The 27,990-nt window shown below is 41.5% G+C and overlaps 1 protein-coding gene across 2 annotated transcripts in view; it reads right to left on the reverse strand.

The window, feature by feature from the left end:
- Window positions 1-329: 329 nt before the first annotated feature.
- The window catches only part of tafa1a (TAFA chemokine like family member 1a), a 113,686-nt gene continuing 86,025 nt past the window's right edge, over window positions 330-27,990 (reverse strand). The window contains exons 3-7 of one of the 2 annotated variants that reach the window (XR_010015387.1): window positions 22,866-23,006; window positions 3,711-3,835; window positions 3,413-3,467; window positions 768-895; window positions 330-647 (exon numbers count right to left, since the gene is read on the reverse strand). Coding sequence is in view for 1 of the 2 variants with exons in the window: in XM_063015464.1 (XP_062871534.1) it covers window positions 3,441-3,467; window positions 3,711-3,835; window positions 22,866-23,006 (293 nt within the window). In the remaining variant the exon portion in view is untranslated. Of the gene's footprint in view, window positions 896-3,412; window positions 3,468-3,710; window positions 3,836-22,865; window positions 23,007-27,990 lie in introns of both variants that reach the window. The other variant, XM_063015464.1, reaches the window with a different exon arrangement.

Consider the following 27,990-nt stretch of genomic DNA (forward strand, 5'->3'; position numbering starts at 1 on the left):
AGTGTGTTTAGTAGGCCACCGTCAAGTGAGTCTCTCTAATGCCCTACAATTCACCAGCTGTATTATGAACGCCTACAGCTAAACATAAACTCAATTCCAAGTATGTAAATGTCATGTTATTTCATATCTGCATGCAGAAGCAGATTTCCATCAGACCTTATAAAAATAAGTCCTACAGCTCTGACACAGAAGTCCTGTGAATGATCCTGTAGTAATTTAACATGAAGTTAATGAACCCGAAAGAACCAGAAAGCAGCTGCTTTCCGAGGACATAAAAGAGTGCTTTCATCTTCTTAAAACACTTTAATGGTGTTTAAAATGTGCTTGTCTGTGCTTTCAGATTTACAATTTTAAATAAAGGAATATGCATATTAGATGTACCTGTGATGATTTTAACTGCTCAGTCTCCGCTTACGATCATAACATTTTCAGACATCAACAATGTGTAATACGTAATAAATGTTCTTCGCTGTTGGTTTTAATGGCAGGAAATAGGTTTCCACAGGGATTCCTGATGATGCTTTGCTTACTCTTCTGAAAAGTCTTCCTTTTTAGATAAACACACTATTAATCACCGTTGGTGAGTTTGCTAGCTCAGTCCAGTCTGCAAACAGGAATCAGAAGAAACGTCATGAAGGAAGTGAAATCTGGTTTGAGGGAATGAAACGAGCAGGATAAGTCTCAGTTTGACAGCAGTTTTACCAGCACAAAGCAAAACGTTCAAATTAAAAGAATAAATGAATGTAAAAGTGTCCACGGGAAATTACTTCCATAGTCAGCCAAATGTTCACGTCATTTGGTAGCAAGCCAAACACTGAAACAGCCGACACAGGGTTAAAGTTCACAAACTCTCTTGCACTGAAGGAATTTCTTTCACTGATGACCTCTTGCTCCCCTGAAATAAAAATAAGATTACATTAATGCAATATGAATTCAAACAAGTATAAAAAATAGAAACATTGTTTTCTTCAATGTTTTCTTTTTGCGCTGCACTGATTTCATTTATTTATGCATATTGTGTAACACTAAATATTTTCAGATGCTTATACAATACAGTGGATCATCAATGTGAAAAAATCATTGTCCCCTTACCAAAATGTAATAACTGGCGGTACCACCATTATACACCGATCAGCCATAACATTAAAACCACCTCCTTGTTTCTACACTCACTGTCCGTTTTATCAGCTCCACTTACCATATAGAAGCACTTTGTAATTCTACAATTACTGACTGTAGTCCATCTGTTTCTCTACATGCTTTGTTAGCCCCCTTTCTTCAATGGTCAGAACTCTCCCAGGAGTGTGTGTTGTGCTGTTATGTGTGGATAAGACACAGCAGCGCTGCTGGAGTTTTTAAACACCTCACTGTCACTGCTGGACTGAGAACAGTCCACCAACCAAAAATATCTTGCCAACAGCACCCCGTGGGCAGCGTCCTGTGACCACTGATGAAGGTCTAGAAGATGACCAACTCAAACAGCAGCAATAGATGAGCGATCATCTCTGACTTTACATCTATAAGGTGAACCAACTAGGTAGGAGTGTCTAATAGAGTGGACAGTGAGTGGACACGGTATTTAAAAACTCCAGCAGCGCTGCTGTGTCTGATCCACTCATACCAGCACAACACACACTAACACACCACCACCATGTCATTGTTACTGCAGTGCTGAGAATCATCCACCACCTAAATAATACCTGCTCTGAAGTGGTCCTGTGGGGGTTCTGACCATTGAAGAACAGGGTAAAAGCAGGCTGGACTGAGATTAGAAACAAGGAGGTGGTTTTAATGTTATGGCTGAGTCAGGACTTTGACTAGGCCACTCCAAAACCTTAGTTTACTATCTTTTAAGTCATTTAAAGGTGGACCTGTTTTTGTGTTGTCTTGTTGCATTAGCTAATTAAGACTGGGCTTTAAATCATGGACTGTTCATTAGCCAAAAAAACATTCAGGTGTTTTATTTAGGTTATATTCAGGTGTTTTCTGGCAAATGTCAGACCAGCTGTCATGTTCCTGCTATATTTCAATAACCTTCTTATTTTCCCAGAATTACTTTGATCATGGCATAGTGTGCTGACGGAATCAAGCTTGGGTTTGTCCAGTCTACTTGAAGACTAACTGAAGTCAGTTAATTAACTGGTTGACTGATTTGCATTCAACTATTTGGTTGACTGAGGAACTAGGAGGTGCCATCAACCAATTTTTTTTATTAACCAATCACACAAATCTAATTTTTTTATCAACCAATTACACAGACGAAATTAAGAAGGGGACAAATATTTTGTTCTCACCTCTCGGATTAAAATGTCTTACATTAACACAAGAATAACAAATTTTTGTGTGAAATGTTCTAAAGTATCTAAAGTGTGATCCATTTCACACTTCTACATTTTCATATTTCAGCTATTTATTTATTAGTACCCAAACTTGTCTAAGTATATAGTATTTGCATGTAGGTGATTGTTAGCACATAAATGACAGATGAGTTAACAAAAGCAAGCATTGATAGAAAGCTGTTAGTATTAATTTTGTAACAGGATGGATCAGGTCACATCTCACGGGTTGAAGCCTGGCACCTGCATAAACGAAAAATGAACCCAAGAGCAAAATGCTTAACCAAGGTAGAACAAACAAAAAATGGGACAATTTGGCGCCCAGGTGGTGCAGCAGGATATTCCGCTAGCATACCGGCAGGTCTGCTACAGGATGGCTGGGCGCCATCTAGTGGGCACAATTGGCAGTGCCTGCAGCAGATAAAACTGGCAATTGAGTCTGCTGGGTGGGAAAAGACCAGACTAAGTGGATGGGATCTTCAAACACTGTGCAGGTACCCTGGTTAGCAAACCGAGGCACCTGTGTAGAAGTGGATGAGGCTCATGTGTGAATCCACTGAGGCACGGGCAAAAAAGAAGGGTTTGTGGGACTGCGCATGCTTTGAAAGGGGCGTGGAGCAGGCAAATATACCCTCCCCCAACACAACTGGGATCCCCAGCAGGGGAAGACTAATTGGCTAAGCTAAATCGGGAGAAAAAGAGAGAAAATGCATAAATAAATAGATTAAAAATGGGACAATTGCAAATAAATAAGGTGGTCAAAATAACAGAAACAAAGTAACAAATGAAACAAAAACATCTGCAGACTGTGATGCAGAAAGTGGACAGAACAGGCTGCTCTGACTGCCTGCAACACCCCAGATTTTAGAAAAAAACAAAAAACAAACAAGGACCGGCAATAAAGAGTGGCATTCTGACCCACCCAACATTGATGTCTGGGTGGATTCCACATAAGAAAACAGATTTTCTAGTGAGGCCGTAAAATGCCGAACACGGGGTGAGTGAGAAATTTGACAGGATTATATTCATACAAGCAGCTTTGCTACAGCCATTTGTGTCTGTGAAAGACAACAAACCTTGTTTTGCGCTGAGCTGAACCCACTGCTACAATGATGAATACGGATGAGTGTTCTAAAACACACAAACACATACAGCAGTAGAGTTAGAAAAAACATACAAGTTTAATTCATTCAAAACATGGGCTTAGGTTAAACCATTAAAAGTACAAGAGCTAATGCATTCATCCACACTTACTGGTACAGCAATGTAATAAAGATCTATGCATGTTTTGATGAAGCGTAATGAGAATATAATAAGGTTATATGTTTAAAATAATCACTAAAATTTAATGCATGCACATGAACTCGCTCTCACCCTGGTGGTTTTGATCTTGTTCCCGGAGTAGCACATCCAGCCCGAGTTGTCTGGCAGAGTCTTGCACTCTTCTCCCTCCAGACATGGTTCCATCTCACACCACCACTTTCCCACTACAATAGAGGCTGTGGGAAAGGACACGTCAACACATCACGCATTTTACAAACAAGCACGAAATGCTAGCATGGTAACAGGCCATTAAATAAACGATTTGGAAATAATATTATGCAAATAAAACTAATTATCTTTTAAGCTCGTTCTTTGTTAATCTGGTAAACAATTTAGGTACACTGTGGTTATAACAAAAATCGATTTCAACCAAGAATTTACCAGCAATTTACCGGTACGGTGTTATGAGTCAACCCACCCCAGTAAATAGGGAAAAATAAATATAATAGTATTATGACCCTTTTAGTTTTTTTTTTAATTCATGTGTTTCAGCCAATACAAGTGTAAACTATATGCTTCCAACTTTGTAGCAACAGTTTAGGGAAGGCCCTCTCCTGTTCCAGCATGACTGTGCCCTGGTGCACAAAGCAAGCTCTATAAAGACAAGAAAAAAATCTTAGTTAAAAAAACTCAAGTGGCCTGCTTAGAATCTTGACCTCATCCCCAATAAACAGCTTTGAAATGAACTACAACATCAACTGAGGCTTTCTTGACCAACATCAGTGCCCAGCCTTACAAATGCTCTTTTGACCGGGCACAAATTCCCACAGACATACTTCAAAGTCTTCTCAGAAGTGTTGCTGTTGTCATAGCTGATCACATGTAGATCACTATTTTAATACCATTCATTTTTAAAATGGGATGTCCAAATACTTTTGGCCATGCTTTAGATAGCACTCATGGTAATGGAGAAGGAGCTTTGAAAAGTTTTGATTTTGGTGTATCTAACATATGCCCCCTCCAACATGTGTGCAGCAGCCAACCACTTCTTTTCACCTGCACAAGGCAAGTTCACACAGAGAGCAGTATCGCATACGGAGAGTCACTCACTGATCTCTATTATTCCCCGTCTCTGTGCAGGCCCAATCGACCTGCCAGCAGAGGTGGGAAAAGACCGGAGTAAGTGGGTGGGGTCTTTAAACGCTGTGCAAGGACCCTGGTTAGGAGACAGAAGGGGTTGTGGGACTGCACATATGCTGGAATATACCCTCCTCAAACACAATAGAGATCTCTAGCAGGCACTGTTAGGCCCCTGAGCAAGGCCCTTAACCCTCAATTGCTTAGATTGTATACTGTCACACCCTGGTCTTCCACCAAGCTTATTTCAGACCTGTGGAAACCACTGGACCTGTGAACCAAGGACATTGCTTTCACCATCTTCTAGCTGAGTTGAGATGAATAATTCAGTATTGATTATAGTTACATTTGCATGGTTGCTCTCCTGACAGTGTAGGAAACCGCTGTCTTGTAAAAGCTGATGTTTGCCTCATTTAAAAAGCTGTTCGAGTGAAATGCTACATTCGTTAAATTAAAAATCATTTTATCCCAAATCATCTACCAGTCTGATACCCCACATGTATAATTTAGACAGATCTGCTGACACTAATAGAAAGGAAATAACATAAATACAGTTTCAATTCACGGTTCACTTCAATGCCTTGTCAAAAAAAACGCCAGTATTGTAGACCTTACAAAAAGCTATCGTTGTCACTCTCTTTGCTCAGTGAAAGTGTGATCACTTTCACTCGACATGAGCAGGGGCCATTATATGCAGAGAACAAGAGCGATCTGGCACAGCGAGGGATGATTTATAAATGATGTGCTCAGAACGCTGAAAGCATTTTAAGCTTTCATTATGCACACAATGGTATTATAATATGATAATGCTGATTTAAACCTAGGTGAAATCAAAGCAGCATGAAGAATTTTCTCTCCACATTTTAATTGTACAGCAATATTTCTACCAGGTATTAAACCACTGAGTATGACATTCACAATATTTTTAATTAGTTTTACGCTGTTTTTTTTAGTAGCAGCGACAGGCATCCTTAATTCTTAAGCTAAATTAAAAATGACACTTGTATTACAGAAATAATTGAAATGCTACAAAAGCAAAGCGAACCATCGTTTTTATTTTTTATTTCAGTCTATTCACAACTAGTGAGACCTGGGTGGTGCTCAACGGCCCGAATCTCAACGGCTTGGTGTCTACACAGACATGATTGACTATCTATGGATGTTTGAAGGATTGGGGTGTCTGGTTCGGGGGTGGATGAATCCCTGGGATTGATTGGCCCCTGGTTTATTATTTGGTATTTAAAATGCTCACAATGACAATGAAAAGAAATTAAGATTTAAAAAAAAGAATGTAAAAACCTGAATTCATGGGCCGCTCAGGTGGCGCAGGGGTAAAAACACATGCTGGAACACCAGAGCTGGGATCTCGAATACATCGTATCGAGTCTCAGCTCTGCCTGCCGGCTGGACTGAGCAGCCACATGAACAACGATTGGTCTGTTGTTCAGATGGAGTGGGATATTAAAGCCGGATAGGGTCTCTCTCAGAGAAGGGAAAAGAGTGCTGTCAGGGAGTGTCTCTTTGTACACAATGCTGATCCGGATTGCGCTCGTCAAAGTGTAGGTGACAAAATGCATACGGCTGCTGCCCATGTGTCGGAGCGGGCGTGGGTTAGCTTCTTTCTCCTCAAATCAGAGTGGGGATCGGCATTGGTGGAGAGAAAGCATGATGCAATCGAGCAATTGGCTGCGCTAAAAAAAAGGGAGAATATATATATATATATATATATATATATATATATGCATTCATTTGCATAAAACTAATAGTTAAAATTTGGCAAATGCAATTAAACTGGTACAATTACTGGTACAAAACAACTAGTTGCTTTAATGCAGCTAAACTTTGGATTATGGAGATTATGGATTTTGTTGACAGTACTCTTGGTTTCTTGGTATGTACCTTTACTGAATATTTTATAAGCTGCACTTGACATGAAACTGCATGAACTTTAGAGGAGTACAATTACTGACTGCAGCCCATCTGTTGTTATGTTGGTCATCCCCTATTTCTTATTTATTATTCAATAGTGACCCCACAAGACCACCACTGACCAGATGTTATTTAGTTGCTGGACCATTCTCTGCATTTCAGTGAAACTAACATGGTAATGATATGTGGGTGTGTTTTGTATTCGTATGAGTGTAGCAAGTGTAGCATGTTGTTTGGACTTTTAAACACCTTAATGTCAATGCTAGGTGGAGAATAGAGCTCCAACCGTCCTGTGGTTGCATCATGTGATCAAAACGCTTGCTTTGATAAAAGACTAGAGGAAGTTTAACACAATGTACATAAAAAAAGACAAAACCTCTAGTCTCTAACTGTACACCTACAATGTGTGCTAACAGGCTATACACCGATCAGACATAACATTATGACCACCTTCCTAATATTGTGTTGGTCCCCCTTTTGTGCACTGTGTATTCTGACACCTTTCTATCAGAACCAGCATTAACTTCTTCAGCAATTTGAGCTACAGTAGCTCGTCTGTAGGACCTTGTGAGCGAGGTGAGATGTTCTTCTCGAGGGCGACGTCAGTAAATGACTAACAATTTTGACATCCATCACACCCAGCCGGCAAACCACACAAAGCCGGACCACACGGGTCAGCGTTCGCTCCCCATGTGCATCAATGAGCCTTGGCTGCCCATGACCCTGCCGCCAGTTATCACTATTCCTTCCTTGGACCACTTTTGATAGATAGTGACCACTGCAGACCGAGAACACCCCACAAGAGCTGCAGTTTTGGAGATGCTCTGACCCAGTCGTCTAGCCATCACAATTTGGCCCTTGTCAAACTCGCTCAAACCCTCACGCTTGTCCATTTTTCCTGCTTCTAACAAGAACTTTGAGGATAACATGTTCACTTGCTGCCTAATATATCCCACCCACTAACAGGTGCCGTGATGAAGAGATAATCAGTGTTATTCACTTCACCTGTCAGTGGTCATAATGTTATACCTGGTCAGTGTAGCTTCCTTATGACATGGTAATGCAGATAACACCAAATCCAGCTTCTGGTATTTAAACATTGCAAACACATTTAATCTTCTTCTTCTTTCGGCTGCTCCTGTTAGGGGTCGCCACAGCTGATCATTTATCTCCATCTTGCCCTGTCCTGAACATCCTAATCTGTCACACCAACCCACAGTTCTTCCCACACCGTATCAATCCCACATCCAAAGCTCTCACCCTCTTCTGTCTTCATCCTCTCCTTCTCATCGTCCTCCTTGTACCAACACTTACACAGTTTCCACTGGTACCCTCCTGGTAAGCAGTACTAGTTGTGTTCTTTGTTAACCTAACCTTGACCAATCTGGTACGTAACTCTGACTCTACCAAATCTACACAGATGGCTATGCCTGAGAAGGATTGGCTGTCTGAGGGGCGGATGGCCGAACAGCCTAGCCATTGTTAGTGCAATACAGGACAACCCAAAAAGAATTAAAAAAAACCCCAAAACAAACAAAATAACAGTGTCATTTAAATACTCTGAGTCTATAGAAGCTTTTAATGGGTTGTCATTAATACAGGCAAAAATAATTATAGGCAAAATATAATTATGACTTTATTTATTATTTCTCCCACAAGACATAGCCAATCATGTATTTGTAGATGCCCGGGCTGATGATTTGAAGCCAAGCAGATATAATTCTGATAATTTGCTATGTATAAATGGATTTGAACCTGGTAATCATCTGTTGTTTTCCACTTGAAAAGAAAAACAAAATGACTAGAGCATTCATATTGTTTCCAACCAACACACTTGAACCCAACAATTCATAATGGCAATTTGCTAATCATATACTGGGAATTTGAGAGCATTAGACACAGGCAAATGGCCCCAGTTCTCAGGGAGTCATCATCATCATCTAATAATGGTTTGCCGGCTGGGTGTGATGGATGTCAAAATTGTTAGTCATTTACTGACGTCGCCCTCGAGAAGAACGTCTCACCTCGCTCACAAGGTTTCTGCTCAAAGCTCTCACGAATACCTGTTTGGAATGGAAAATGCTATTTGAGCTCTGCAATTTTTTACCTAAACACCTCTATATAATCAGAATCAGCCATGAAAGAGGAATTACCCATTGTTATTATTTGAAGTATGATTGGAAAATGGTCCACTATATGGTACTATATGGTCCCTGTATGGTATATGGTACTATATTATCCCTATATGGTATATGGTGCTATATGGTATTTATATGTTATATAGTACTATATGATATATGATACTATGTGGTCCCTATAAGGTATATGGTACTTTGTGCTCCCTATATGTTATATGGTACTATGTGGTCCCTATATGGTATATGTTACTATATGATCCCTATATGGTATATGATACTATATGGTCCCTACATGGTATATGATACTATATAGTCCCTATATGGTATATGATACTATATGGTCCCTATACACTATATGATACTATATGGTCCATATATGGTATATGGTACTATATGATCCCTATATGGTATATGATACTATATGGTCTCTATACACTATATGGTACTATATGGTCCATATATGGTATATGGTAATATATGATCCCTATATGATATATGGCACTATGGTTTTTATATGGTATATGTTACTATATGATCCCTATATGGTATATGATACTATATGGTCTCTATACACTATATGGTACTATATGGTCCATATAAGGTATATGGTAATATATGATCCCTATATGATATATGGCACTATGGTTTTTATATGGTATATGTTACTATATGATCCCTATATGGTATATGTTACTATATGATCCCTATATGGTATATGGTACTATACGGTCCCCATATGTTATATGGTACTATGTGGTCCCTATATGGTACTATATGGTCCCTATATGGTATATGTTACTATATGATCCCTATACACTATATGGTACTATATGGTTCCTATATGGTATATGTTACTATATGATCCCTAAATGATATATGGTACTATGGTTCCTATATGGTATATGGCACTACATGGTCTCTATATGGTACAATATGATCCCTATATGGTATATGGTACTATATGGTCTCTATATGGTACAACATGATCCCTATATGGTATATGGTACTATATGGTCCCTATACACTATATGGTACTATATGGTCCATATATGGTATATGTTACTATATGGTCCCTATATGATATATGGTACTATGGTCCCTATATGGTACTATATGGTCTCTATATGGTACAATATGATCCCTATATGGTATATGGTACTATGGTCCCTATATGATATATGGTACTATGGTTCCTATATGGTATATGTTACTATATGATCCTTAAATGATATATGGTACTATGGTTCCTATATGGTATATGGCACTATATGGTCTCTATATGGTACAATATGATCCCTATATGGTATATGGTACCTATATGGTCCCTATATGATCCGTATTTGGTATATGGTACTATATGGTTTCTATATGGTACAATTTGGTCCCTATATGGTATATGGTACCTATATGGTCCCTATATGGTCCCTATATGGTATATGGTACCTATATATTCCCTATATGGTCCCTATTTGGTATATGGTACTATATGGTCTCTATATGGTATATGGTACAATATGATCCCTATATGGTCACTATTTGGTATATGGTACTAGCACACCTATTGCTATCACGTCTTTAAAATCAAATATTGAAAAAACAAAGCCTCTGCATCCAACTTTGAGGAACCAGTTATAAAAAGTCCCTTTTGTTCTAGAATGACTGTGCCACTCCACACAGTCAGGTCATTGAAAACATGGTTCACTAGTTTAATGTGTGGAAACTCTACTGGCCTACACAGCGTCTTGACCCTAACTCAAGAGAACCGTGTTGGGAAGAATTGCAATGTCGGTTGCAAGTCAGGTCTTCTCGTCTATCACTGTGTGATACCGCAAATTCCTGCAGGCACACACTCTCTAAGATTTTGTGTAAGGGCCTCCCTGAAGAGTGGTGGCTGTAAGAACTGAGGGAAAAGAGGGGGGCAACCAAAATAGGATGTCTGGCAACCTCATGGTCAGGTATCTATTTTTTTAATATTCAGTGGTGTGCTGATGCATAGAGACATTTGTCCTGCTCACTGACTTGTCTTTGTTGGATTCTAGATTGCACACACAAGTCACTTTTTTTGAATTGAAAAGCTCCATTTCTCCCCCCTTCACTGAGCTTTCGCCCGCTCGACCTAGCCAGAGAATGAGAAAATCAATATTAGTATCACCTGAGGCGAGGCTTCCTTCCTTGTTTGATAAGAATTCAGTCTATAAACTGCTTTTATCCTTCAGAAAGTAAACAAAATGTCTCGAACGTATAGCCCCCAATATCCCGGCTCACTTTCATCAGCCGTAGAGATGTTAACTCTGAAGATGTCTGACATTCCAGCATATCAGCTTCATCTCACTCAGCTTTCTCTTTAAGAGGAGACAGAAAGAACCTTAATCTGCTTCAATAGGCACCAGTGAGACGTCGCTTACATCTACCATGGAAGCTTAACAGAGAGTTAAAACCAGGCAAGATTTGCATTAACACTGCAGCCTGTGCTTAATAAAGACATGCATTCTCTGTAATTATTAGTGCATCGCAGCGCTCGGTGTTGAGCCTTATCCGGATCATTAAGTGTGACTGAAATGTGTTTTTAGTTGGTATTTCGTGGCAGGGCTGAGCCTGGTGCCTCTTCTTGAAGTAGCAGCTGAGGGCGGCTCGTTTGTCAAAAGGACAGGCCGATAATAATAAGAGACCCTAAGGAGCCGGGGTTTTCTGGGACAGGATGGTACGAAAATGACCCGAATGCAGAGCCTGCTTGAACACTGCACACTTTAAAACATTCTGTCCTTATTTAAAATGCAGCTGTGTCTAGTCAGCCAACAGTGGACAGCAGTTTTATAGACCTTTACTAATGCAAAGACCCAGATTTATAGATAATGTGAAAACCAGGGTGATTGTAGTTCGGAAATTGCCTTTAACATTTTTTGGTTCAATTCAAAGCGCATAGATACACCGACCAGGCATAACATTATGATCACCTTCCTAATAATGTGTTGGTCCCCCGCTTTGCTGCAAAAACAGCCCTGCAACTGTGCTGCACTGTATATTCTGACACCTTTCTATCAGAACCAGCATTAACTTCTTCAGCAATTGAGCTACAGTAGCTCGTCTGGTTCTACGTAGTCACAGGGACATTGTTTGTTGCATTACATTCACAGCATTTGGGAGCTTGTGAGGCGAAATGGTCAGAGAATTCGAACCTCTTAAGTCCCGAGGGTTTGATTCCCGAGCTGGGCTCACAAATACAAAAGGCACTAGGGCTGGGCGATATGGATCAAAAATAATATCTCGATATTTTTTCGCTGAACGGCGATATACGATATATATCTCGATATTTTTTTATCCCATAAGGTAATAACAAAAAGACACTTCTGAGACAAAGCTACATGTTCCAAATTTTTTACAGGCACTTTTATTAAAATTCATGCTGGGGAAGCTTCACACAAGAACTATTTTTACTTAAAAAAAAAGAGCTATTCTAAGAAAAAGAAAGTTGTTTCTAAGGTATCTCCTGTCGTGTAATGTGAATTACAAATATATTGTCTGGCCCTTTAAGAATGTTAAGTGCACTACAGGGCGCAGGGAGCGAGTGTGTAGGGAAGGTATCAGAATTTATCGTTTCCGGCTGTGCTCATGTTCTTCTGTTGTTTTGCACTGAGCTTGTGTGGTATTAAAAGTAGTGTTCTCGTTAAACCCCCCCTCACATTTTTGGACTTTGAATTATTTTACATCACCGTCACCACAACATTTACATTAATATTTTCTTTTACTGTATAGAACTCAGTTCTGTAATACACGTATAACTAATTGTTCATGTTACTGTGTAACTATTACAACATTTAATGCAATTTAATCAGCGTTCTGCTTCATGCACTTTATTATTATTTAACAGCTTTATTTGTTGTTTAATTGCTGTTTGCTCCTTGTTTACTGCAGAGTTAGTTCATGCAATTTTATTAATATTTGGTTGTTTATTGGCCGACAACAAGAAATACTATAAAAAGAAGATAAATAAATAAATGACGACGTCGGGCGATCATCCAGTATAAACTAACATGACCACGTACAACATCCAGTACAGAAATCACTCCCCATAATGTTTGTTTTTTACAGATATATGCACATCACATACACAAACACACAGGTCAGAACAACAGGAGACGCACCGTTACGACACGTTCCCACATGAACATTCCCTCAACGCTCCTTCACGAACGTTCCCCGAACGTTCCCACACGAACATTCCCTCAACGCTCCTTCACGAACGTTCCCCGAACGTTTCCACACGAGCGTTTCCTCAACGTTCCCCCCTGAACATTCCCCCCATGTTCCCCCGAATGTTCTTCCAACGTTCCCCCCGAACGTTCCCTCAACGTTCCCCCAAGAATGTTCCCTCAACGTTCCTTCCCGAACATTCCCCCAATGTTCCCCCCCGAACATTCCCCCAACGTTCCCCCACAAACGTTCCCTCAATGTTCCTTCACGAACGTTCCCCCAATGTTCCCCCCGAACGTTCCCCCAACGTTTCCACACGAACATTCCCCCAACGTTCCCCAACGAACGTTCCCCCAACGTTCCTTCACAAACGTTCCCCCAACGTTCCCCCCCGAACGTTCCCCCAACGTTCCCCCACAAACGTTCCCTCAATGTTCCTTCACGAACGTTCCCCCAACGTTTCCACACGAACGTTCGCCCAACGTTCCCCCACGAACGTTCCCTCAACGTTCCCCCCGAACGTTCCCCCAACGTTCCCCCACAAACATTCCCTCAATGTTCCCCCCGAACGTTCCCCCAACGTTTCCACACGAACGTTCGCCCAACGTTCCCCCACGAACGTTCCCTCAATGTTCCTTCACGAACGTTCCCCCAACGTTAACAGACCTTGTAAAACAATAATTATAATAATTATAATGCAACAAGCAGATAGATCCACATGTACAAAAAACAGCAATTGTATGTGGTTTTAATGTTCAATAGTTCCGTCACTCATGATATAATTAATAATAATGTATTTTTAAAAACTTCAAAATAAAAAAGGCGGCTTTTTCTAAATGAGTTTGTACACCTACCTTGTATTGGTAAGCCTTAAATCTCATAAAAATCAATTGTCAGCTGCTAAAAATGAAATTAAATAGCATTTAACTAGACTGTGTTAATCGAACAATGACTTCTTTGTTGGTTATCAGTTGATCATTACTACTGTATCACTGCTGAAAATGATGAGTCCATGCAATGTATTGAATAATGTGTGTTTTATTAGTTAGTAGGGGTGGGCGATATGGCCCTAAAATAATATCCCGATATTTCAGGTTATTTTTGCGATAATGATATTTTTGGCGATATAACAAAACACTGAAAAATATTGTATTTATTTCGAGAAAACACTATTGCAAAAATGTTCAGTTTTTATTTAGAATTAATATAAGTTAACACTTCGTAAAAAAATGTAAGACGTATGTAAGAATTACGCACACTTTTCTGTATTTTGTCTTTCCAGTAAAAATAATGTAACATAATGTAATGGCGGAGTCAGACAATTTCCATAGGGGTGGCCAGACTGAGACCATTGCTCACACAGGGGTCGCACAGAAACTGTGGAAAATGTGGTCACTCACTCATTTACCAATACAGGCAGTGAGTGCCATGTAGAATTACATCACGAAGACCCGCATACTACTAAGCTTTTTTTCTCTTTATTTTCCCTGACAAGTAAAAAAAAACAAAATATAGCCTATAACCTTAACATTATGAGGAAGAATTTCAAAGATATTCCTTTGCAATACTTTATAATTTGGCTGCCAACTTGTGTGTAATGATGACACTCATTTGAACCCCAGAACATGCTAGGGTGAATGCATGGAAAACTAATTTTAATTTTCTTTTAACAATATGATACAGACTGGCCAACACTATTAAGCCAAATCAGCATTGAAAATTGACTTTACTTTTAATAGCCTTCTACAATGCTGGAGCTTTTTAAAACTGAATATTTTCTTTAAAATAGAAGTGTTATTTAACTGCTATTAAATTATTTCCCAACAAAATCTGCCCAATTTGGCGGATAACCGCCCAATCTGGCAACACTGGAACGCGCAGAGCCCGGTGGCGCCTTTACTCGTAGCGCGCCACAATTACTACTTAGTACAGTAGTAGTAGTACTAAGTAGCAGTAGTACGACTTCTGCGTTGGTGGTTGACATTAATGTTAAGAGTATGCCTGAACTGTTTGGTGGAGGTGCGCTGTTGAATTGCGTCCCTGTGTGAACCTGCGTGCAGAAATACTTCCGCAAAAAAGTTGCCGGCAAAGCGGTTGTTGGGGTTTGGGTTGCCAAAGATTAATTTATGGTGGACTTGAAGTTTTTGAAACGAGCTCCTCCACCGCAGAGCCGCTTTCCGCCATACTTGTTGCTGTGCCCAAATGACCCACGTAACGAACGTACGCCATTTGCGTAGCTGTGTGACGTCATTACGTAAACAACGCAGAATATCGCTATTATTACGATATGGGCTTTTTTGTATTGTTTTAAAAATTATACCGGTATTATCGTGAACAATACGATATAGCACACCCCTAAAAGGCACATGGTGTTCCATGAACCTAGCCAATGCACAGGACACATATCAGCATATCAGTGCACCCTAAGTGCTGGTCCCAAGGCCGAATTAATATTAGGGCTGTGTCAGAAAGGGCATTCGGCATTAAAACTCGTTAAATCAAATATGATGACGAATGATCCATTGTGGCAACCCCAAACGGGAGCAGATAAAAGGAACTTTTCATGTATCCTTGTAAGGGTTCTGTGCCACTTGAAAACAGTGGGCACAAGGCAGGACTAAACCCTGGCTATGGCATCAATTGAGGAGCGCAAACTGACAGGCTCCCTCCGACATGTGTGCAGTAGCCGACAGCATTTTTTCACCTGCATGAGTCAAGTTCATATGCAATCAGCCTTGTGCACAGAGAGCCACGCCCTGATCAGCATTATTCCTCCACTCTGTGCAGACACCATCAATCAGCCAGCAGAGGCTAATTTCATCAGTGTACCCTGTATGAGGAACAGTCAAACGTTGTTCATATAGCCAAAATTCGAAATCCCAGCTCCCACCTGAGTGGCTTGTTCATTTAGTATTTAATCTATATTTAATTTCTATCTATCTATCTATCTATCTATCTATCTATCTATCTATCTATCTATCTATCTATCTATCTATCTATCTATCTATCTATCTATCCATCCATCCATCCATCCATCCATCCATCCATCCATCCATCCATCCATCCATCCATCCATCCATCCATCCATCCATCCATCCATCCATCCATCCATCCATCCATCTCAGGTCCCAAGAACCCATGTGGCTATGTAGGAAATTATATACAGGCTATGCCTCAGAGCAACAAAGAGCACTAAGGCAAGTGAATAAAGCAGTTCTGTATGAAGAGTCTGTTAATATATTATTAATATTATAAAAATATTTCTTCATTTTTAGACACTGCAACAATGAGGGACCACTCCTGGTGTAGCTGGATGCCCCTTCTGACACAACCCTTATATTTATCTGGGCTTGGGACTGGCACTAATGGTGCACTGATATGTGTTCCCCCAATGGCTAGGTTCACGTAACACCATGAACCTACTATATTAGTGAGCCTAGTCCAGGATTCAAACCCCCAAAACTCTGCTATTACCAACAACGTGGCTCGTACCATTACACCACACAAGCTCACATAAACAACAAGAATGCCCTTGACAAAAATGCTTTATTATTAATGAGTTCTTCATTTCTCATCCATGTCAAAGGAGCACAAAGATCTATTATCCAGACCAAAAGTTACCATTCAGAACCAAGATACACTATACAAACATAAATACTACAACCCAAACTCAAGCTCTACCACCCAGACCAAGTTCTACAACCCCCAAGATCCACCATCCAGAACAAAATACTTCAACCCAAAGCCAAGTTCTTCCATCCACACAAAGATCTACCATCCACACCAAGTTCCACCATCCAAACCAAATACTTCAACTCACACCCAAGCTCTTCCATACACACAAATATCTCCCATCCACACCAAGATCTACAACTCGCACCCAAGCTCTTCCATACACACAAATATCTCCCATCCACACCAAGATCTACAACTCGCACCCAAGCTCTTCCATACACACAAATATCCCCCATCCACACCTAGATCTACAACTCACACCCAAGCTCTTCCATACACACAAATATCTCCCATCCACACCTAGATCTACAACTCACACCCAAGCTCTTCCATACACACAAATATCTCCCATCCACACCTAGATCTACAACTCACACCCAAGCTCTTCCATACACACAAATATCTCCCACCCACACCAAGATCTACAACTCACACCCAAGCTCTTCCATACACACAAATATCTCACACCCACACCAAGATCTACAACTCACACCCAAGCTCTTCCATACACACAAATATCTCCCATCCACACCTAGATCTACAACTCACACCCAAGCTCTTCCATACACACACATATCTCCCGTCCACACCTAGATCTACAACTCACACCCAAGCTCTTCCATACACACACATATCTCCCATCCACACCTAGATCTACAACTCACACCCAAGCTCTTCCATACACACAAATATCTCCCATCCACACCTAGATCTACAACTCACACCCAAGCTCTTCCATACACACACATATCTCCCGTCCACACCTAGATCTACAACTCACACCCAAGCTCTTCCATACACACACATATCTCCCGTCCACACCTAGATCTACAACTCACACCCAAGTTTTTCCATACACACAAATATCTCCCATCCACACCAAGATCTACAACTCACACCCAAGCTCTTCCATACACACAAATATCTCCCATCCACACCTAGATCTACAACTCACACCCAAGCTCTTCCATGCACACAAATATCTCCCATCCACACCTAGATCTACAACTCACACCCAAGCTCTTCCATACACACAAATATCTCCCATCCACACCAAGATCTACAACTCACACCCAAGCTCTTCCATACACACACATATCTCCCGTCCACACCTAGATCTACAACTCACACCCAAGTTTTTCCATACACACAAATATCTCCCATCCACACCAAGATCTACAACTCACACCCAAGCTCTTCCATACACACAAATATCTCCCATCCACACCTAGATCTACAACTCACACCCAAGCTCTTCCATGCACACAAATATCTCCCATCCACACCTAGATCTACAACTCACACCCAAGCTCTTCCATACACACAAATATCTCCCATCCACACCTAGATCTACAACTCACACCCAAGCTCTTCCATACACACAAATATCTCCCATCCACACCTAGATCTACAACTCACACCCAAGCTCCAACATCCAAACATGAAAGAACCCCAGTATTGAAAAAGTTGGGACAGTATGGAAAATGCAAATACAAAGCTCAGTGTTTCTTATATTTACTTGGACTTATTTAATTGCAGACAGCACAAACCCAGGATATTTAATGATTTCATAATTTAACTTGTTAATATACAGTGTATCACAAAAGTGAGTACACCCCTCACATTTCTGCAGATATTTAAGTATATCTTTTCATGGGACAACACTGACAAAATGACACTTTGACACAATGAAAAGTAGTCTGTGTGCAGCTTATATAACAGTGTAAATTTATTCTTCCCTCAAAATAACTCAATATACAGCCATTAATGTCTAAACCACCGGCAACAAAAGTGAGTACACCCCTAAGAGACTACACCCCTAAATGTCCAAATTGAGCACTGCTTGTCATTTTCCCTCCAAAATGTGATGTGATTTGTTAGTGTTACTAGGTCTCAGGTGTGCATAGGGAGCAGGTGTGTTCAATTTAGTAGTACAGCTCTCACACTCTCTCATACTGGTCACTGAAAGTTCCAATATGGCACCTCATGGCAAAGAACTCTCTGAGGATCTTAAAAGACGAATTGTTGCGCTACATGAAGATGGCCAAGGCTACAAGAAGATTGCCAACACCCTGAAACTGAGCTGCAGCACAGTGGCCAAGATCATCCAGCGTTTTAAAAGAGCAGGGTCCACTCAGAACAGACCTCGCGTTGGTCGTCCAAAGAAGCTGAGTGCACGTGCTCAGCGTCACATCCAACTGCTGTCTTTGAAAGATAGGCGCAGGAGTGCTGTCAGCATTGCTGCAGAGATTGAAAAGGTGGGGGGTCAGCCTGTCAGTGCTCAGACCATACGCCGCACACTACATCAAATTGGTCTGCATGGCTGTCACCCCAGAAGGAAGCCTCTTCTGAAGTCTCTACACAAGAAAGCCCGCAAACAGTTTGCTGAAGACATGTCAACAAAGGACATGGATTACTGGAACCATGTCCTATGGTCTGATGAGACCAAGATTAATTTGTTTGGTTCAGATGGTCTCAAGCATGTGTGGCGGCAATCAGGTGAGGAGTACAAAGATAAGTGTGTCATGCCTACAGTCAAGCATGGTGGTGGGAATGCCATGGTCTGGGGCTGCATGAGTGCAGCAGGTGTTGGGGAGTTACATTTCATTGAGGGACACATGAACTCCAATATGTACTGTGAAATACTGAAGCAGAGCATGATCCCCTCCCTCCGGAAACTGGGTCGCAGGGCAGTGTTCCAGCATGATAATGACCCCAAACACACCTCTAAGACGACCACTGCTTTATTGAAGAGGCTGAGGGTAAAGGTGATGGACTGGCCAAGCATGTCTCCAGACCTAAACCCAATAGAACATCTTTGGGGCATCCTCAAGCGGAAGGTGGAGGAGCGCAAAGTCTCGAATATCCGCCAGCTCCGTGATGTCGTCATGGAGGAGTGGAAAAGCATTCCAGTGGCAACCTGTGAAGCTCTGGTAAACTCCATGCCCAGGAGAGTTAAGGCAGTTCTGGGAAATAATGGTGGCCACACAAAATATTGACACTTCAGGAACTTTCACTAAGGGGTGTACTCACTTTTGTTGCCGGTGGTTTAGACATTAATGGCTGTATATTGAGTTATTTTGAGGGAAGAATAAATTTACACTGTTATATAAGCTGCACACAGACTACTTTTCATTGTGTCAAAGTGTCATTTTGTCAGTGTTGTCCCATGAAAAGATATACTTAAATATCTGCAGAAATGTGAGGGGTGTACTCACTTTTGTGATACACTGTACATCCCTGTATTTCAGGCCTGCATCACATTTAAAAAAAGTTGGGACAGAGGCAAATTAGGGCTAGTAATGAGGTAAAAAAACATGCTGTTCCTTATCCAAAAAATAATGAGTTCTCTGTAAATATAACAAACTCTGCTGGGTCAAAAATAAAACACTGCAACTTCCATTATGAGGTTGGTGGAAGAAACAGTTCTATATTGTTACCTCTTATTTCCTCATTAGTGGTTAGTGACCAGGACTAGTTTGATTGCACTCTTTAGAATGAGACACAAGCTTTACAATGGGAGGTCTGAAAGAAAGTGGATTTTAACTAGTTTTCACATCTGGAATCTCACATGCAGTCATTTCTACACAGCTTCAGACCCCAAGATTTTCTGTACAAACACTGTCCATAAGTACAAAGTACATGGAACAGCGGTCTCTTTGCCAAAGCCCTCAACTTATGCTTATGCTATCTATGAGTGTGTCACTATGATTGACTACCAGGGGCTGCTATTAATTAGAAGCTGGTAAATCACAGCTGTCACTACGTACAGTCGAGAGAGCTTTGCATTGCCGCTGGCTAGACTGATATCATGCAAGAATGAAGCAACACACCCTGATTAAATTTTATTGCTGTTAGCATGTGTCTAAGAAAGCAAAGACCAGACAGATTCACCTCTTTGGTCTGACTGCCTGCCAGTGTTAGCCTGAGGCTCTACTCGGCCAGCGAGGGCGTCATGCAGCAGAACTGGGTTGCCAGAGTGCACAGGGAGGAAAGAAAAAATAAAAAGGAAAAGAAAGCTTTCTGGAGGACAGCTGTGTGGTCAGTAAAAGCAAGCAGTATGTAGGCAGTAAGAGAAAAGCTGAAACCCAATAACACTGTACCTGCTGTTAAGTCGGTGGTGGGTAAGATCGTGCTGTGTGATTCAGAGTGAACTGAATAGTAAAGCTTACATTATTTTTTTTATTTTGAATATGTAAACTCTGGTGGCGCCCAGGTGGCGCAGTGGGATATTCCGCTAGCACACCAGCACCGAGATTCTGAACTCCTGGGTTCGAAACTCAATGTTGCCACCGGTCGGCTGGGTGCCATATGGCGGCATAATTGGCAGTGCCTGGAGCAGATACTAATTGGCCACCGTATCTGCAGGGTGGGGGCCGGACTATGTGTGGGCGGGTGGGTCTTCGTACGCTGTGTAAGGACCCTGATTGGCGGAAGAGATGCCTGTACAGAACGCAGGGGTGAGTAGAGGAGGCTGTACATGTATTGGAAGAGGCGTGTACAGCGACATGCTCTTATTGGATGCAATCTGGTATCTCTCAGCAGCGGAAGACAAAAAATTGAGTGAAGCAGATTCTCTGTACTTTCAGAAAAGCCACAAACAGTTGCAAAAGTTATTAAAAATTTGACTGCCATGGTCACCTAACCATGAGCTTGCTGGACACCCCATTTCAAAAACAAATAGTATTAAATCACAGTGACCTCTCTGTGATTGTTTCAGCACTCTTTGAAGCATGTCTGTGAGAATGTGTACTACTTCTGGGCACTGATGTTGGTCAAGAAAGCCTCAATTGATGTTCTAGTTCATTCCAAAGCTTTGTAGTTTTACAATTACTGACTGTAGTCCATCTGTTTCTCTGCATGCTTTTTTAGCCTGCTTTCATGCTGTTCTTCAATGGTCAGAATCCCCACAGGACCACTACAGAGCAGGTATTATTTGGGTGGTGGGTCATTCTCAGCACTGCAGTGACACTGACATGGTGGTGGTGTGTTAGTGTGTGTTGTGCTGGTATGAGTGGATCAGACACAGCAGCGCTGATGGAGCTTTTAAACACCTCACTGTCACTGCTGGACTGAGAATAGTCCACCAACCAAAAATAGCCAGCCAACAGCGCCCCATGGGCAGCGTCCTGTGACCACTGATGAAGGTCTAGAAGATGACCAACTCAAACAGCAGCAACAGATGAGCGATCGTCTCTGACTTTACATCTACAAGGTGGACCGACTAGGTAGGAGTGTCTAATAGAGTGGACAGTGAGTGGACACGGTATTTAAAAACTCCAGCAATGCTGCTGTGTCTGTTCCACTCATACCAGCACAACACACACTAACACACCACCACCGTGTCAGTGTCACTGTAGTGCTGAGAATCATCCACCACCTAAATAATACCTGCTCTGTGGTGGTCCTGTGGGGGTCCTGACCATTAAAGAACAGGGTGAAGTAGATGGACTACAGTCAGTAATTGTAGATTTATATGGTAAGTGGAGCTGATAAAATGGACAGTGAGTGTAGAAAGGAGGTGGTTTTAATGTTATGGCTGATCGGTGTATTTTGTAAATATAAGCACATTTAGAATTTGATGAAAAGTAGAAGGAAAGATAAAATGTAATAATTAAGTTACACCAATTTGAAACATCTCACAATAAGCAGGTGAATTTGTAACAGGTGAAGGAATGAGCTCAATTTTTGCAGGCAAAGATGGGTTAAAGTTTGCTACTTTGCACCAAAAAAAAACAATTTCTCATGCAAGATTGCAAATAATTTAGGTCTTTCACCATCTACCTTACATAATATTGTGAAAAGATTCAGGGAATCAAGAGAAATCTCAGCTCGTGTAGGGCAAGACTGGAAACCGCTGTTAAAATTGCCTGGCCTTCAAGCATTCAAATGGCACTGTAGGAGAAATTATAATGCTACTATGATAAATATAGCCAAATGGGCCAAAAGGAAGGCATATCCGACACAGTTCCAATAAAAAAGCTAGCACATTAATAGAACTGGCCTGCTGAGCCTGGCTGTCAGAAAAGCTTCTGGCCGCGGCATGACGTGGCACTGTCATACCTTAATAATAAAATCTTTACATACTGAAATATTGTATCTCTTGATGTTTTAGCTTACACATGAAAGCACTCACCATCCACACAGGAGGGTTTATTCCGCGTGGTTCCCGCCACTTTTCCTGGTAAACAGGAACACTTGACTGTTTGTGATCGCTCCTCAATCTTGTTCTTGTTACAGCATCTGTGCGCGGCGATCACCTCGCATGTCCCTCCTTCTGCCAAAAAACACAACCAATCAGTAAAAGCCTCACATGTCAGACAAGATCTGTATTCACCGATCACACGACCCGTGCGATATTGTCGGCCGGCCACCCAGGTTGCTCGATAATTCTATTTTGACTCTGTGTTTCAGAAGAAACGAACCGTGAAAGGTTGTAAATGGGTGTGAACTCCTCAAATTTCAGTGTTTCCACTCATGTAGATTAATGTTTTTCCTCCGCAATTACTGCAGTGCCATGGCACTAAGTAAGAACGATGCACTGCGTGTCGCAGTGGAGATTAGACGCCTGGGAGGGTGCTGTTATCTGTGTAAAAATGCAATAATGAGAGGGGAGGTGAAGTGAGAACACTCCTGTACTTCAGCTGCCAGGGCCAAAAGAAGACGTAAAAAATAACTGGAGCTTTCGAGCATTCTGTATTCTACAAGGGAAAGAAACAGATTCTCAGAAGCATTTAAATTCTGCATCAGTAGATCATGAGTAAGCCTTCATGCTGTAAAAATATGAACAAATATGCCAACAGATCCAAATGTGTGGAAAAGTAATTGCCCCCTTTGTGATTGCCCACTATTATTATTATCATTATTATTATTATTATTGCATTATTGTTGCTATTAATAATCATTAAGCATCACGAGGTAAACTTTTACTTAGTTGTTACTGTATCAAAGACTCTGAGAGGTGAGTAAGGTTGCAAGGCTGCTCTGATACCTCACACCAAATGCAAAACAGGTGCTTTCTTGACCAACATCAGTGCCCAGTCATACAAATATAATGGAACCTCCATTTAACAGACCTCCATTTAACGAATTTCAGATTTAACAGACAAAATCTGGATTGTTTAAAATTCATGTGAGAAGCGTACCAAGACCAGTAGGTCAGTAATTGTCCAGGCGCTATTGACCAGCCAGCAGAGGCTGTAATTGTAGCAGAGATGAGGAATCCCTGAAGCCCTCCCACCCGGCAGACGTTAGCCAATCGAATCTGTGGCAACAGACCAGTAGCAGAGCTGAGATTTGAATTTGTGAGCTCTAGATGTCAGTGCTGGTGGGCTAGTGTGTTTTACTGCTGTGCCACCTGAGGACCCTGAATGTGTGTGATGATAAGTGATGTAACACAGATACCACATGTATGTAAACAGATATAACAACAACCGCTGTCTCAGGAGGGCACACAAAATTAAAAAAGACAGTACACACCCAGGGTACTGAATGTTTGAACTGCTGCCCTCTGGTAGACATTACAGGCAAATCAAAACAAGGACTAATAGACTGAGAGACAGTTTTTACAACAGGGCCATAGCTCTGTTAAACACAAACATGTGACACATCATTTGTCATTCAACGGGTCTTTAATGGGACATGTGCAACTTATAATTTAAATTTAAATGGGACATTTATTGGACATGTGCAATAGCTTCTTTTCCTGCTTCTGTTTAGTTTGAGTGCTTTTTTATATTTATATTTGTATATATATATATTGTTTGCTGTTGTTGTTTTTCTTGAACCTAGGGGGGGTTGTATTTCAATTTCGTTGTGCATGTGTACAAGTACAATGTGCAATGACAATAAAGGATTCGTATTCGTATTCGTATAAGTACCTGTACAAACACATTGCTACTGTATACAAAGTGGCAAAAAACGGGATATTCCGCTAGCGCACCAGCCCTGGGATTCTGAACTCCCGAGTTCGAACCTCAGCACTGCTCCCGGTCGGCCGGGCGCATAATTAGCAATGCATGCAGCAGACATAATTGGCCATTAAGTCTGCCAGGTGGGAAGAGACCGCACTGAAACTGGGTGGGGCCTTCGATGCTGTGCAAGGACCCTGGTTAGTAGCCCGAGGCGCCTGTACAGTAAGTGGAGGAGCACAGAAATCAGGGCGTGACTCTCGGCTCGTGAATACTGGGCTCAGGCGCAAATTCACTGAAAGTATGGCCGAATAAGAATAAGTCAGTAGACTACACAAGCGTCTGAGGGAGCGTGAAGCAGGCAAAATACCCTCCTCAGACACGACCGGAGTCTCCAGCAGCGGAAGATGAATTGACTATGCTAAATTGGGAGAACAAGGGGAGAAAATGTATAAATAAAATAGAAAAAAATTGCAGAAACAGAACTGCTGCAACAGCTGGAACTGACTACAGAAGTTCTTATTTGCTCACTACTGATGACACTGCACATACGATTAGTAGAAGTGTTGTTGGTGGTCTATTAAGGATTACTTCATTCTCAGAGGTTATTTTAGCATCTGCTTTTTTAAGTGCTTGTTTGTTCTGGCATCTTTGTAAGTGTGAAGTGTATGAAGTTAATTTGCATAATCGGAACAAGACACCTTTTGTACACAGACGTGTACCTGACACTAAATACGACTAACTGATTTATATATGGGTACTTAGAGATAAATGGAGGTGAAACAGAATTGTGCTGCAGTGTGACATTACATTACCCTAAAATAAAAATATGTAATAATAATTTTAAATATAGAGCAGTTGTATTCAAAGTTTAAGGGTCCATTTATGCAAACTGTAATTAATATTTTATATTTTCTCAATTTAATTTTTTACTTAAAGCCTTTTTATCACTCACACAAGTTGAACTAAATAATTAACTGATACAATTCTGATAAAAAAATCTGTGTTCTTTTATACTTAAATTAGGTTTATTTACGAAAAACACACAAAATTGGATTACCTGTACCTTCATAAAAGCCTTTTCATTTCATTTGAAGTGATGTCAGACCACATGACATGATCCACAGCCATCGGGGAATACTGTTTCCCTGAAAAAGTGTACATGGTCTGCAACAATGCTTAGGTAGGTGGTACGTGTCAAAGTAACATTCACATGGATGGCAGGACCCAGGGTTTCCCAGCAGAACATTGCCCAAAGCATCACACTGCCAGCTTGCCTTCTTCCCATAGAGAATCCTGGTGCCTTGTATTCCCCAAGTAAGCTACGCACATGCCACCTCCTTCCATTGCTCCATGGTCCAGTTCCAATGCTCACGTGCCCATTGTTGGCACTTTCGGCGGTGGACAGGGGTCAGCATGGGCATCCTGACTGGTCTGTGGCTATGCAGCCCCATACACAACAAACTGAGATGCACTGTGTATTCTGACACCTTTCTATCAGAACCAGCATTAACTTCTTCAGCAATTTGAGCTACAGTAGCTCGTCTGTTGGATCGGACCACACGGGCCAGCCTTCACTCCTCACGTGCATCAATGAGCCTTGGCCGCCCATGACTCTGTCACCGGTTTACCACTGTTCCTTCCATGGACCACTTTTGATAGATACTGACCACTGCGGACCGGGAACACCCCACAAGAGCTGCAGTTTTGGAGATGCTCTGACCCAGTCGTCTAGCCATCACAATTTGGCCCTTGTCAAACTCGCTCAAATGCTCACGCTCGTCCATTTTTCCTGCTTCTAACATGAACTTTGAGGATAAAATGTTCACTTGCTGCCTAATATATCCCACCCACTAACAGGTGCTGTGATGAAGAGATAATCAGTGTTATTCACCTCACCCGTCAGTGGTCATAATGTTATGCCTGGTCGGTGTGTATATATATATATACTGTATATATATATATATACATACAGTATATACTGTATATATATACTGTACAGTATATATATACAGTACGTATATACTGTATATATATACAGTGTATCACAAAAGTGAGTACACCCCTCACATTTCTGCAGATATTTAAGTATATCTTTTCATGGGACAACACTGACAAAATGACACTTTGACACAATGAAAAGTAGTCTGTGTGCAGCTTATATAACAGTGTAAATTTATTCTTCCCTCAAAATAACTCAATATACAGCCATTAATGTCTAAACCACTGGCAACAAAAGTGAGTACACCCCTAAGAGACTACACCCCTAAATGTCCAAATTGAGCACTGCTTGTCATTTTTCCTCCAAAATGTCATGTGACTCATTAGTGTTACTAGGTCTCAGGTGTGCATAGGGAGCAGGTGTGTTCAATTTAGTAGTACAGCTCTCACACTCTTTCATACTGGTCACTGAAAGTTCCAACATGGCACCTCATGGCAAAGAACTCTCTGAGGATCTTAAAAGACGAATTGTTGCGCTACATGAAGATGGCCAAGGCTACAAGAAGATTGCCAACACCCTGAAACTGAGCTGCAGCACAGTGGCCAAGATCATCCAGCGTTTTAAAAGAGCAGGGTCCACTCAGAACAGACCTCGCGTTGGTCGTCCAAAGAAGCTGAGTGCACGTGCTCAGCGTCACATCCAACTGCTGTCTTTGAAAGATAGGTGCAGGAGTGCTGTCAGCATTGCTGCAGAGATTGAAAAGGTGGGGGGTCAGCCTGTCAGTGCTCAGACCATACGCCGCACACTACATCAAATTGGTCTGCATGGCTGTCACCCCAGAAGGAAGCCTCTTCTGAAGTCTCTACACAAGAAAGCCCCCAAACAGTTTGCTGAAGACATGTCAACAAAGGACATGGATTACTGGAACCATGTCCTATGGTCTGATGAGACCAAGATTAATTTGTTTGGTTCAGATGGTCTCAAGCATGTGTGGCGGCAATCAGGTGAGGAGTACAAAGATAAGTGTGTCATGCCTACAGTCAAGCATGGTGGTGGGAATGCCATGGTCTGGGGCTGCATGAGTGCAGCAGGTGTTGGGGAGTTACATTTCATTGAGGGACACATGAACTCCAATATGTACTGTGAAATACTGAAGCAGAGCATGATCCCCTCCTTCCGGAAACTGGGTCGCAGGGCAGTGTTCCAGCATGATAATGACCCCAAACACACCTCTAAGATGACCACTGCTTTATTGAAGAGGCTGAGGGTAAAGGTGATGGACTGGCCAAGCATGTCTCCAGACCTAAACCCAATAGAACATCTTTGGGGCATCCTCAAGCGGAAGGTGGAGGTGCGCAAAGTCTCGAATATCCGCCAGCTCCGTGATGTCATCATGGAGGAGTGGAAAA

This window comes from Trichomycterus rosablanca, chromosome 19 (genome assembly GCF_030014385.1).
Source record: "Trichomycterus rosablanca isolate fTriRos1 chromosome 19, fTriRos1.hap1, whole genome shotgun sequence".
NCBI classification, from domain to species: Eukaryota; Metazoa; Chordata; class Actinopteri; order Siluriformes; family Trichomycteridae; genus Trichomycterus; species Trichomycterus rosablanca.